At 42.2% G+C, this 14,722-nt stretch overlaps 1 protein-coding gene across 8 annotated transcripts in view; it reads left to right on the forward strand.

Moving 5' to 3' along the window:
* The window catches only part of PDLIM1 (PDZ and LIM domain 1), a 426,157-nt gene extending 411,686 nt beyond the window's left edge, over positions 1-14,471 (forward strand). For all 8 annotated transcript variants that reach the window (XM_085603525.1, XM_085603519.1, XM_085603524.1 and 5 more), the window contains one exon: positions 13,945-14,471. In XM_085603525.1, coding sequence (XP_085459651.1) covers positions 13,945-14,134 — 190 coding nt within the window. In that variant the 3' untranslated portion in view covers positions 14,135-14,471. The remainder of the gene's footprint in view (positions 1-13,944) is intronic.
* The last annotated feature ends 251 nt before the right edge of the window (positions 14,472-14,722 follow it).

Here is a 14,722-nt window from a genome sequence, read left to right on the forward strand (position 1 = left end):
TCAGCTCTCTTCAAAACCCTTGTGGTCCTGCTGCTGCCTCCGTGTGAGCTTAGCTGGTTCATTGGTCTGAAAGCATGTCTGTTGAGAGGTTCTGGGCTAATGTTGTTTCCAGTGAAAAAAGATAAGAGGACCACACAGTCTGTTTTTACCAAATTAGTAGCTATGCGTGTGTAAGCTAATAAACACATCCGTTTTTAAATAAATCAACCTGTGACAAGAGCCAGTACAAATGTGTTACTTAATAAACAGAAAAATGCACTTTTCGTCATATCCTGATGCAAATGGATTATCAGTTCAACTTTGATAGATAGGTATCACATGTTTATCCAGTGTGCATCGTGCTAAACCAGTGCCCCCCAAAAAGAGAAATTAAAGCAATAACATGGTTAGAATTTAAAAACAAATGTGTGCTGAAACAAAAACATATATCAATTTGTCAATCTTTTTTTTTTTTTTTAAAGGGGGCATGTGAAACAGAATTGTTAATTTGTGGTATTCCCCTTTGTTGTAACAGTTTGTGTGGCACAGAAGAACAAAGGAGTGCAGATAGTTTCAAGTCAAATAATCATACATGCCCAACAGGAAATGTTGTTGTATGTTAATAATGTGTTTCTAACTCTGCATCCCACGTGTTTCAACACTATGGGACGTATTGCGATATGTTCGGGAACGGCTCCGACCGCATTGTAATATGCCGGTCGGATTCCTTTCCGACCGCCTCATAACGATGGAGGCGGTCAGAAAGGAATCCGAACAGTCATTCTAACTTGCTTCCGATTGGCTCGGAGAGCCCGTCCGCCAGTCGTTATGCGGCCAGTAATCCCAAGGACGGCTCTTTCTGCCCTTGGGATTACGATATCGGGTTTCAACAGCCTTTCCGTGCCGGCCTATCCGACACAGAAAGGCTGACCGAACTCTACTTTGAGGGCTCCCAGCCTCCGGTTGGTGGCTGAGGGGGCACCTATGGTGCCCCCCTGTTGATCCCTGCACCCCGGCAGGCACCTTGAGGTGCCTGCCAAGAGGTGCAAGGATGAACTGCACCTCCTATTTTCAAATGGGAGCATGCATTCCGGGCGGAATCCATGCTCCCATTGTAAAGTATAGGAATGCAACCGAACAGTGTTCGGTCGCATCCTAATTAGTCGGTTGGGTCCTCAGACCGGGTGCCGGTCGGTCCCATGACCGAGACAATATCTCTGCCCAACATCGTGATAGGGCCCTATATGTTCTTTAGAAAGGATCTTATTGACAAAGATGGTGCTACTGTGCTGTAGATATGCATGAGGTATGTAAATAAGCTGCTTTGGTAAAGTAAAAAATTGGCCAGATCAACATGTAGGAAGGATAGTTTAATTCCCTAAAATTGAGGTCCAGCTTTTGGGCGATAGGTGCCCAAACGTACATCATCTTGGTTCTCACCGCTTGTGATACACGCAGACAGCAATACATGTTGAAGCTATAATTTACTCTATGCCCGAGGCCCAAAGTTTCAGTTGTGTTTGTGGGTCTACCCTAGGTTCACCTTTTTGGCATAGAGGTAATCTTATTGTCAGCATCCAGTCTCTGCTTGCAAATGTCTTTATAGTAGACGATTGGTTTCCTCTGGTATTTTGAGTTCTACTTACTCAGATCTCGGTACACATAGTTAATTTTTCCATTTGGAAGGGGAAGAGTAATAGCTCATGAACAGGAGGCGCATGTAAATAATAAGCTATAATGCATGCTTATTCATTCAGGATCACCTACCGAGTGCAGAGGGCCGTATCACCAGAATAAATGGTCTCATAGTCTATGCTTATTGCCCCTTTCTGCTCCACTAAAATCCTAATTTCCTGTTCTCCTTCCCTTGCATTGCGATCCTATGTAGCTGCCAAGCTGCCCGAGCACCCTATAAAAAATATACAGAATAATATTCTTTTTATTTGCTTAAAGGCTAGTCATTATTTTCTTGTTTATTGTTTTTTAAACTTTATTTGTGGTTTCCAGATTAACGGAGAAAACAATGTAGTGCAATTGTAATCAGATACTGCTCATCTTTTCACATAAATATACTAAACTTTCCTTGTTATTGACTTTCAAAGCAACATCCCATTTTTAGGTTTTGCCTGCACAGCACTTGCGCTGTGATTGTGAAATCTCTTGTAATAAAATATCAATCTTAAAAGGGGCTTATAGCCAGCCCTTACTTTTCATTTGTTTGTGTGCTTGCCATGTACTTTTCCTCTGTTTCTGTTGGTTGAAGCATGCTATTTCCTGTTGTCCTTTGCAGGGGCGTAACACGGGCCCCCGCGGTGCAGGGGGTCCAAGCTCCAGGGGGCCCCCTCTGCACAGCACTCGGTCTGCAGAGCTCCTGAATGAGCCCGGAGGGGGCCCGCCCCTCCATGTGCCTTGCAGGGAAGACCCCTCGAGTATCGTTACGCCAGTGGTCCTTTGTGCAATTTACCTATCAGTGGAGCTTGACCCAAGTACTCCCTTTTAACTTTTGATCTGCCTTTTTCGACCTTTATTTATTTGTGAGCAAGTGTGTTTGGCAGAGATTTTTCTTTAACATAGTGCATTGAGCCCAGTAAGCTGTTTGCTCTTTTTTTTAATTGAGTTTCTATTTTACATAGCGCAAACCCCAACAAAGGTATTTTTTAATTGATTTGCTATTTTACATAGCACAAACCTTAATGAAGGTATTGGAGTGCTTTACAGACATGACTCATTCACGGGCACAGAGAATTAAGAGGCACGGAGAGATTAAGTGATATGCACATGCTGGATGTGGTACCTCTTGCCGAGACTAGAACCCTGTTCCCCAACTTCCAGGTCGTCCTTTCTAGCTCTTGCGCCACATCCTCTCCTATGAGATCAGCATATAAAATGTCTGGCACTCCTTAGGAACGCACAATTATAATGCATTCCCATTCTGCGTTCCAAATAAGCACCGCCATCAATGTTGCTGCATTTTAATGTAATTTCCGGATCCCGCAGGGTCCGACATTTGTCACGCAGGTTGCCTAAGCAGCCCAGCTGAAAGCGTACTGTCCAGTGAAAGGAAAACAATGCTAGCACGCAGCATTAGGCACCTGAAATATACATTTAAAAGTACTTGCCGGGTAAAGAGGCAGGTACTAATGATTCCAAAACGATCACCTCACCTATGTTGCATGCCGATGGGGTTCAAGTGTGTTGGAGTTCGTTGCCAATTCTGTAAAGATAGTCTCACACATGTAGATGTAAATAAAGGTCTTCTTTATTAAATTCAGTAACTCTGAACACATTTCAGGAGGAACAGCATCAAATAACTTCTGTCCTGACAATTCCTCACAGCAATCTCCCCAACATTCCAGACCTAACATTCCAGACGTCACAGCTGATTACCAGCTGTGATATGGTGTCCTGCATTAGACAACTCCCCCATGTACTTTTGAGAGTGCCTGCCATCGTAACACTGGCACTTCTGTATTCATCTCCATTCCTTGAATACTGTGATCCCTGCTGTAGCTTTAACGGGAAGGAGACTTCTAGTTAGCGTTTACTTTGAAAGGCCCATTCTTGTTTTCAGTTGTAGCAGTTGTAGTCTTTCATGGTTCCTTGTTGATAGGGTGCTTAGAGGGACTGAGCATATATCTTCTTCAAATAAACAGTTTGACACTTGCATATACATTATAGTGGCAACGGTGGGCTGCTTCCTCTAGACACCGATCGGATCACTCATGCAATTTTGCACCACTTTTATCCTCGGTCCTGTGACAGTCCATGGTGTGTACGTAAACTGCCTTCTTGTGTCCCAGGCTTCCTAAATCTTCAGCTGCTGAGGCTTGTTATTGTATTAAAGTCGAATATGCTGAGATTGTTACCGAAGCGATATGGTTCTCAAGCAATTCGTCTTTGCGATTTGTCAAGCGATTGTGGGTGTTGGCTGCTTGAGACAGCAGTGCAGCAGAGATAGCACCCGAAGCACTGTAGGGCACATTGCTTTCCATCCAAGAGGTAGGAGTAGGCAACAGAGAAACCGGTAGGAGGGAAGGGCTAGGGCACTGGTAAGTAAACCCTTTCATGCATATTTGCCACCAGTGAAACCATTATTCACTGGAACTAGTCCATGGAGATCAATGGCATTTCCCATGTCCCTTGTCTGGTCACTCTGGGCTGTCTAGCGGTTATGAATCAGCTGCCATTTAACACGAAGTAGAGTCACTGACAAATAATAGTTTCCTCCAAAAACAGCCTGAGCTGCTTTAGCTAGTCGGAGCGATCCAATCAACACTTTGGGCTCAGTGTAAGCAAACCCCCAAGCAGTGCAGTCTGTTTATAGTGCTTCCTGCCCCTGAGAAAGCACTGAAGTGCTTTTAGTAAAGCCCTTGGTGTGCCTCGAGCACTAGCACTTCTGCTGTGCCAGGATTGTGTTGCAGGGCCTGGTGGACACTCCTTGATGGCCCTTTTGCAGGCACACCGATGCCAGGAGTGGCACAGGGATGCAGTGCCTGCGGTTTCTGGGAGATAAGGCACCACATAGGCCCCACAGGTTGTCATACTTCGGTTCATCTTTGATGCTGTAGTGGACACTTAGTTGGCCTGGTGTAGCAAACACTTATGGGCACAGTGCAATGATGGCCAGTGAGACTTTCTCCCCAGTGATCACTAAGAACATTAACTGCATGTAAGTGGATTCTAGATTTGCTAAACAATTGTTTGTTATAAAAACTATACATATGTTATGATGCATCTCTAGAGAGGAGACATTCTCCTTTGACCGTCTTTAGTAGGCGCTAGCTCACCCCCAGCATACTCCACCCCTATTTCTTCGCTAAACTCTGTAGTTAATGAATGCTGAAGAAAATGTGACAATTTCAGTCAGCTATTGCTGGTGTTTTAGACAACAGCCCATATGCCATTCAAAAATATAAGTACCAGAATAAACTGTACTGTTGGCAAAAGTTACTAAAAATGCAGTGACACCTGTTGCTGCACAGTGGAAGGCCCTTTGCAAAGCTGGACTGTTCACCTCTCTGTTGCTTATTGCTATATTTAGGTATTAAACTAGTACTAATGAGTGCAGCAAATACCCAAACAGTGTTACCAAGTTTAATAATGAAGTAATACTATTACAATATGTGCCGCATTATGACGCATAATTTGCCATTTCTCGCTGCAATTTTAATCAACCATGCCACATAATTTGGCCCTGTCTTGCCGCATAATTCCAGTGGCCCTTCAATACCATAGCCTCTAAGTGAGCATAGGTGGAACTTATTGGCTTAGCTAATACTTATTGGTGCAATAATGCTAGATGTATCAATTCAGAAACCTCCAAGTTAGAACTATTAGATTTACCATCTGCAGACAATTCCTTAAGATACTCCTACACTCGGATCACATGCACAGCTGAGGTGTGTACTCTTGAGTCTAGCATTAGGCTCTGTCATGGAGCGAAAGGGTTCTCATCTTTCTTTTAGTTTTAAAGTGAGAGGGTTTGGCGTTGGCATGTAATTAACTATTTAAGTTACAATATATTAGGTCTTTCTGTCAGCTGGAGACGGGGGGGGGGGGGGGGTGGAACCCCTTCCCCAGATGAGAGCAATTCTTCTTTATCAATTAAGAGGGCTATTAGAGCATATTTAAGGACCGTCTTGTGTATGTGTTATATAGCGATGCAATTAATGCAGCTTTTCATGGCTAGACTTCCCTGCTTACTTCCTGTGCGATGAATCTGATGACTTATACTGGTCCGCTTATAGGTTCCGGTAAAATCTGTCCCACAAAGCCTCTTTTGCAAGCTGCCAACACCACAGGTTATATATATAAGGGCGGTATAGGAAAGATCAGCAGACTCTACTGCAGCGTTAGATCTAAGGTAAAGCATTCTTCAGAGATTTGGGATCATATCCCTTCTTATCGCCCTACAATATGTTTCTTTACCGAGACATGGCTATGTGATACTGCACCTAGTATCTCCCTGGCAATGCCAGAGCAGTATTCGCTTGTTGAACTAGACATGGAAAAACGACCGGATGAGGCAGTGCTATTACAAGAAGTTGCTATAATTGACTCCTTACTTTCAGAATGGATTGAGCTGTGCATCTTTAAATTCTCAATATCTGCTGCTGAGCTTTGGAGTCCAGCTTTGATTTACTGCCCATCTGGCTCCAAGAAAGATTTTAGCCAGGTACTAACTGATTTTATAGCACCTCATATATTAGCTTCTGATAAATTTCTCCTATTTGGTGAATACAACTTCCATGGTGAGAATATTAATGACCAAGGAGTGTCCCAGTTCCTAGCTGATATGGAGCCTTAGGGCTGAAACAAATAGTCACTGGTCCTACTCACAGGGCTGGACATACCTTGGATCTTAGTTTTACAAATGTAGCTGATGTAACAAGTGACCCACCTTCCCCAATTATATGCTCAGATCATTATCTGATTAAGTTTTCCATTTTACGCAAAAACAATTTGCAAAAACTAAGAGTTCTGCAGCCCCTATCGTCCTTGGAAGGAAGTAATTCCCACTTACTTCTCAGAATGTTTTACAGCGGCTACATTGTCATCCTTTACGGACATCAATGACTCTGTGGATGCCTACCACAAATCTTTAACAGATACTTTTAATCAAATAGCCCCCTTTAAGAAACCCCCTTCTTCTCCTTCTCTTCGGCGAAACACAGAACCCTGGTACTCCAATGACTTTACAGGAAAAACGAAATGCAAACGTCTAGAATGACGTTGGCAGACTACTAAATCTTGGGCGGATAAAGCAGCTTACCGGGACACACTCCACAATTATCACAACAAGATTAGAGCTGCTCGAAAAATGCATATTATTTCGACAACTAGCCTAGCGGGCAATTTTGGAGCTCTACAAAACGCTAAACAGCTTTTCAAACCCCGTGCCTGCATGACTACTGTCCCGTCATCCCGGAATTTCTGCGATTTTCTAGCTAACTTTAAAAAAATTAATAATGCCATCTAGGAGAGTTTTCGTGTAAGCCGACAAATCCCAGTTACTGCACTGGATCGGAGTCAACCTCATCCTACTGCCTTAGTTACTCTGGGGGCTTTTGAACCCTGCTCAGTGGAACAGGTGCAAAACAAAATGCAAAACAAAATGCAAAAACAACAGTTGATGGACAGAATGCAGAACAATGTAATACATTCACCCCAGTACAGAGATCTGGGCCTAAAGCCATCGTTTTTTTGCCCACCATGCCATTCCATGGAACAGGTGCAGCGGATGCTAACTCTGGCAAAATCAGGCTTCCCGTTAGAGCTGTGCCAAAATAGGATAATGTCCAGTCTAGCTAACTATCCGGCGCCTTTGCCAAAATCATTGCTTGTTCTTTCATTAACCTCTGCCAAACTGCCATCAGATTGGAAGTGTGCACAGGTATCTCCACCTCTGAAAAAGCCATCTGCCAATTCTGAAGATCTCGCTAATTATAGACCTATCTCGCTCCTACCTATGCTCACTAAAATCCTAGTGTCATATTAACAAACAGGTCATATCTTATCTAGAAGAACATCGGATCTTAGACCCTTCACAATCGGGTTTTAGAGCACAGCACAGTACCGAGACAGCAGTGGTGGCAGTTATCGACAATATACTACTCTCTTGATGTAGAAACCCCAATCATGCTGGTTCTATTGGACCTGTCTGCCATGTTTGACATGGTTCCCATTCCATTCACATCCACAGACTACATGAAGTTGGTATCTATGGTGGGGCATTACTTTGGCTCAGGGACTTCCTTGTTAATCGTACCCATCAGGTTTGTCTGGGTTCGTTTGAATCAAGAAAGATCATTTCTAATAAAAGAGTCCCTCAATGTTCGTGCCTAAACCCAACTTTATTTAACATCTATGTTGCACCTCTGGCAGATGCTGTGAGATCCTGCTGTGTGGAGATTGTGTCATATGCTGATGACACAACTCCTTATCCCTTTTGGTCCTGACCCAGATATGGTGAAAAAAATTTGCCCACGGCAAGAGGGAGATCACTGACTGGATGGTTAATAACTGTCTCCAACTAAATTGCAAGAAATCTGAGACTGTTGTTGTTTAGCAAAGCACACGAGCTCTGGTCACCTGACTAGTGGCATTCGAATCTTGGACCAGCCCCCAGTCCTAAACCAGTGGGGAGAAATTTAGGAGTGAAACATGATAGGACACTGTCCTTAAGAGACCAGGTAAACGCCACATGTGGCACTTGTTATGCCACTATGAGGCCAATAAAAAGTCTTTCACTGGCTACCTTCCACCTCTAAAAAAAAAAAAAAAAAAAAAAAAAAAACCCTGGTCCAGGCACTTATAATTAGTTCCTTGGACTATGAAAATGCATTGTATTGTTAGTTGCAGCAAATGACACCTTGCTGGCTAAACTACGGTTGTTCAGAACACCGCTGCCTGGTTGATTTGTAATTTACCTGCTCGGTCATCTTCAGCTCTTACATTAAACAAATTACATTGGCTGCCCATACAAAAAAGGGCAATCTTCAAGCTCTGTTGCTTGACTCACAGGGCCCAAAACTGAGTTATTACTTGCCTTCTAGACAGTTAAGATCTTCTGATAAAGTCTTCCTGCAGATTCCTCATATCCGTTCTGCCAGATTTGGCGGTAGAGCTTTCTCATATCTGGGTCCTTATCAATTGAACAATCTTCCTCTCTATATTCGCACCTGCCCCAATTTTATGAATTTCAGGAAGATTTTTAAAACATGTTTGTTCTAGACAGTTTTTACTTGCCTGCTCAGCGAAGAGCTGAGGAAGTCCATCGGGAGTGAGTTGTGCGCAATGCCAAATATATATTACATAACATATGGCCAATTATGCCTATTTCGGTGTGGGAGTGCTAGATTTTATGTCTAACTTTAGCATTTTGAATAATGTCCAGAATGTGACTACTTTGGGGCATGGGTAGGCTGTATCTGTACTTTTTCACCATGCACATTTTGCATCTGTGTGCAATGCTTTGTTTTCCATGTGCACTTAGGTGTATGGTATAGCCTACGCAGGAATTTCTAGGGTATTGCTTTTTGCCTACTATTAAAGGGGATTCATTTAGCTTGCATAAAACAGTGTTCTCATTTCATATCAGTGAGTCTAATTCCATCTGTTTTTGAGGGGTTCCTTTCCCCTATTGTTTAATGTCATGTTGTATATCTTAGAAACCATTTGCTTTGGACCGGGAGCTGATATGAGGTATGAGAGTTCTGTCTACTCAGCTGGTTACTGCAGGAAGGTATAAAATGTATTCTTGAGTTATGCTCCGAGCCTAAAGTATAGCAATGTGTCTATAGGGGTTCTGGATGTAGGTTCTGCAAATGTCACATGCTAGGAACATTTTATCATGGAATAACCTATAACCCACCTATTGTTTGTATTGCAAGATCTATGAGCTGGAGACATACCTTTGGTTAAGTCATGTGTTCAATCTTATGTTTGAATGCTGGGTTCTTGTTGAGTGGGATGTGGGGGGTTGAATATATCTGTGCCATGCTTCAGTGCCTTGCCACGCCTATCCATGCATTGATCATGCACGTAACCAGGCTAATGTCTTTGTGCTGTCTCGTTGTTTACATATGGAGTGTGGTTCGAAGGTGTATGGATACCGCAATATGAATTCTGCCCACAGTGTGGGGGAATATGGTGATTAAGTGGTAACTAAAGCGCGTAGAGTTGGCTTGCACACTGAGATGCTATAGTTTAAAGTCTGATACCTCTATGCCTGCCTCTAGATAAGGTCTCACCAAGGTGGCCAATTTGATCCTGGGATACTGGCCTCCTAAACTAGTTTGGTAAGAGGAGGCAAGAAACTGGAATGTTGGGGGCATATCTCAAATAAATAGAGGAATTTGGGCAAAACAACAATCTTTAATAAAAAATCAACATCTTACTTTATATGGATAAAAATAAAAGAGGTAGCATGAATAAATTATAAATCTGCAAGAAATTAGCAAAACCACTATGTTTAATATAATTTAAATCTTAACTTTATTTGGATTAAAAAATACATAAGTAGCATAAATAAATTATAAATCCATACAAAAAGATGAAAATATACAATTAAATATTTACACTTTTATTTTATTCCTTAGCCTAATGGCTGCTGACAGAAAATGAATGACGGATATACACACTAAAGGACTATTCAGCATTGCATAAAAAGAAAAGCAGGTCGATGTTGAGTATAATTATAGCCTTTAAGGACTGAGACAAGAAGCCTTTCCTTAGGCATGCTATAACATTTACGAATAGAGTGCAAGGCAGTCTGAATGGATTTCCAGATCTTGGTAGGACCTGAAGTGTGTAGGCATTGCACTGCTTTGTAAGCTTGAAACTGCCGTGAGGCAGCATCAAGAGGATCAAACTCCACCCATGAGTAAAACGTCTCAGATGCATATGCTGTACATGCAGCCATTACAAACGTAATTACCCTCCCACACTACATATGGGATACCTCGTGACTTGCGATGCTGAGTGGCTGCTCACAATAGGTGCCACCAAGAAGAACTGATTCAATTGAATCAATTAATTAGAAAACCCACAGAATGAGAAATAACTGAGTCAAGCTTGACAAACCTATGAACATAAGTGCTCCCTTAGCCCCAGTAGGAGGTAATCCCAATTACGATAGACGTCTCTGTAATAATGGTTCGTGTGTGTGTGTGTGTGAATCTTTAATGAACTACTCCAGGCATAAGCGAAGATACGAGCCCCATGTTGGACGCTAACTGTTGCAGAACATAACTATACAAGATTTGCTTTACGACCCACGGGTGACACATGTGAACTTGGTTAAATAAACCATCGCTGATTGTAAAAGACAGATTATTCTAGCCCCACAGGATCCCACTCAATTTTGAAAGTGGAATCCTTGCTTTTGGGTTATTAACAATCCCTAAGCTGGGATCTAGGTTGCCTTGGACACAGAAACAAACATTTCACTCTTTACAATATAACACACAAATGGTATTAAGATGGACAGACACTTTTAACTAAAAGCATTTATTGTAGAACAACAAGAATGAAATGAACATTTCTAACATAGTTAAAATGTCATGTAGAATTTACAATCCAGATTTTCTTAAGGAAAAGCAACGCAATGCATACTATGTTGACAGCAAAAGCTGTGGTTATCAAAGATGCGTGAAGGCAGTGTTCCTTGAGAAAGGAAAACACATGCCGCAGAAGCATCCTTTCTCCTGGACTCAGTTCATTTTCTGCATCAGGTGTGATGTAGCATCTTCTAGGTGTGTTTGGCATCAGTCAAGACCGCCGCCGGCAGTATCTGGATGAAGGATCTCACCTAACAAGTCTTCGAATTGAAGCCCTTTTACTCTCTTTTTAAGGATTGGAATTTCTGACATATATTATTTGCATCACTGTGTATGTTCCAGACATATCCTAATAATAATATAAGGTAAATGGACATCAATTCAGACTACACTGTTTTCACTAGGAAGAGGTGTGGCGCCGCGGCTAGGGCGACTGACTCCGGAATCAGGGGATCATGGTTCGATCCCCGGCGGCAGATTAGCCCAGCACCATGTGACTCTGGGCAATAGCTTGCTTAATCTTCCCCACGGCCCCCAGCGCCTAGAGACCCTTACGGGTGATTGTTCGCGCTTTACAAATGTGGATTATTACTGTGTGTCTCTGCTTGCTCTTATTTGACTTTGGCATTGTGATAACTATACACTTGTCCTAGACTGTTGCATCAGTTATTCTGTTTGTCATTGCCTGAATGACTTCACACTTTTACAGTTCTTGGAACAACAAGGTCAGACAACTTCTGCATCAATGGCTAACATGACAATGATTCTGCACAAACTGGAAAAAATGGCGACTGAAGATGGAGTTCTAACTCCTAGCTCATACACACTCCCTTTTTCTTAAATCTAGTACATTCCTTCCCCAGAAACCTGAACTCAGAGGAGGGCTTCTTTCCACCATCTCAGGGGCCCAATGACACTACTGTGGTTTTCATGTCCATCTCGATTGGGTTGCCCCATACTCACTCCTGCAATTTCTAATTTAATAGACCTCAGATTGCACCTCAGTCACTTCTTTATTGGCCCCCATTGACCCAGATCTGTGTTGCCTAATTTAGTGTCATTTGGTGGCCTCCTAGCCCTTCTGAAACAACACATAGACTCGCTGATGTATTATTAATTTAGTATTTCTTGGTTTGCACTGCAGCCACTTCTGGATTGACTCCATAATCCAGTAATTTTGTACCTATTTTAGCACTCATGGGTAGGCACCATAACCACTTCTGGTTGACCCATCTGACTCAATACTGTTTTATTTATTTAGTATTGCAAGGTAATTGGCGTCTGCTCTCAACTGGAAGCAGTGGGGCAACAAGAATGGGAGGGGGAATAATTAAACAACTTACCTTCACCTGCGGTCACCGCCTCGGTGCTCCTCTCCCGACACTGGCCACGCTGCACAGGCTCCCAGGGGGCAATTCCAGCTCTGGTTTCATGCTGGTAATATTATTTACCAGCATGAAAGCAGCCTTGTGCTTTGCCTGATTGGGCTGACTTGACACCTGGTCAGGCACAGGGAGCCTGCAGCTTTTCTCCAACCCGGCTGCACAACACAGATGGCTTGGACAAACCAAAGTGCTCGTGTCTGTTTGGCTGGCCCAAGGTCGACCAAACTGACATGTGCAGTTTTAAGTCTCCACCATAATGGAGAAGCCACCCCTGTGCAAGGTAAAATTTTGACTATTTCTTGGTTGGCTCCAGGGTCTCGTTATCTATTGTTTATTTAATATTCAAGGGTGCACCTTACCCACCTCTTGGTTGCACCCATATACCAACTATTGTATGGACCATTCATTTTCCAGTCTTAGACCATAACGTTTTCTGAGTTGACGTCCTAGACCAATTACTGTGGTGTCTATCGTGACATCCCTTGGGTTGCATGATGGCCTCCTGAAACCATCTATAGACTCACTGCTGTGGTGTCTGTGTAGAAGTCGGTTTATGTGATTAATCCAGAAGCACCTTAGCTGCAAGCCGAGCAGTATTAAACAGAGACTATATTGATTTCTTTGGAATGAACCATATCTATTCTTGGGCTGGCTCCTTAGATCTGCTATTGAAGTGTCTCCTTTGTTATTCTGAGTTGAACCTATAGATAGACTCACTACTGTGCCTTAAGTCACAGGAAACAACCCCATTTCGAAGGGTGGTCATCCGTTTGGGCCGCAACCTCCCCATGGAAACTTGACCACCAGTTGCTCCCAACAAAAGTAAGCCAACTAAACTTTGGATCAGTTATTCAGGAAAATCCTTCCAATGGCTTTAAAGTGATACCCCACTTACTGTGTTTTTATTTTACATAGTGGTTCACTCAAAACATTACAACACCAGTCACAATATTTTAAAGCAATTAAATATCTGAAATACATACATAAAGCCAAAATGTCAGTCACATGCTGGTAAATATCTTTTTTGTTCTCATTATATAACCATGTCTGTCATATAGTATTACTGCAAAGAAAATAAAAATGGTAGCAAATTATAAGTATGTTTTTTCTTAACTATACACCCCAGGGACTAAGTTTTCTGCTTATGTCATCATGTGTAATGTCACCAAATTTGAAAGTGCTCTAAAACAGAAAATAGTACTGTTCGTTTGCGTCACAATGTGTGAATTAGTCAAAAGTGGCCAGAATTGGTTTATATGGTAAACGTACGAAAGAGCAGATCCTGTAAAAGGGTTTTCTGTGCCCTTGGCAAAATTGCATGTTGTGCGAAAACCCTTCCCTAGAAACAATACCATACAGGGGGATTTTAGTTGTAATCTACCCCCACCTGGAGTGGTGCCCCAATGGGCCCAATGTTGCTGTAGCTTGGAGCCCAGGGTGCGTTACCTCAGCCATCATTCTCGTTGTGTTTCCTGTCTGTAACAGATCTCTCACAGTTGAATATTGATTGTTTTTTGCAGGGGTGTCTTTGTAAAGATAAGGGACAAGCAGCGCCATCCAGAGTGCTACGTATGCAGTGACTGCGAGGTCAGCCTCAAGCAGAAAGGACACTTCTTTGTGGAAGATAAAATTTATTGTGAGAAGCACGCCAGGGAACGTATGACTCCACCAGAAGGCTATGACGTGGTTACTGTGTTTCCCAAAAAATAATGGCAAAACATATATTGCAATATTCACGCAACTTTTGTAAAGGAGAATTACTCGTGAAATTTTATCCAAGACTCGTGAGTCTTATCCAAGAAGACTCCGCTTGACTTTTGTTTACAGAAATATTAATCATAACTCTATTTTCCTTAAACGCCACTATTGTATAGTCCAAAACACGAATTAAAGCAAAAAAAGCGTGCCTTGAATGTTCTGACTTTATCACGGTTTCTAGAATGTAAACTGCCAATGCAAGTCATACCTCTAAGTAAACAAAACCATTGTCTTTTATGTTACTTTGTTGATATGCAATAAACCCTAAAACTACATGCTGCAAACAGAATCTTGTGTATTTGTATTCTTTTCCTTTTTTTTTTGTGAACACTTTATTGTTTGCATTAAAAATAGCTGATTACAATCTCGTATATTTTGCATATTTTGCAGTTCTAGAGTTATAGATGCCAGCGCCACAGAGTTCATCAAATATATGCACTTTCGCTTCTCACAGTACCCATTAGAATTGACATTTCAGTACATAAAAGGATTCCCAGTAAAGCACTATCTGTGTTTGTCATTCACTCAGTTCGGGATCTG

This window comes from Triturus cristatus, chromosome 1_2, assembly GCF_964204655.1.
Source record: "Triturus cristatus chromosome 1_2, aTriCri1.1, whole genome shotgun sequence".
NCBI lineage: Eukaryota > Metazoa > Chordata > Amphibia > Caudata > Salamandridae > Triturus > Triturus cristatus.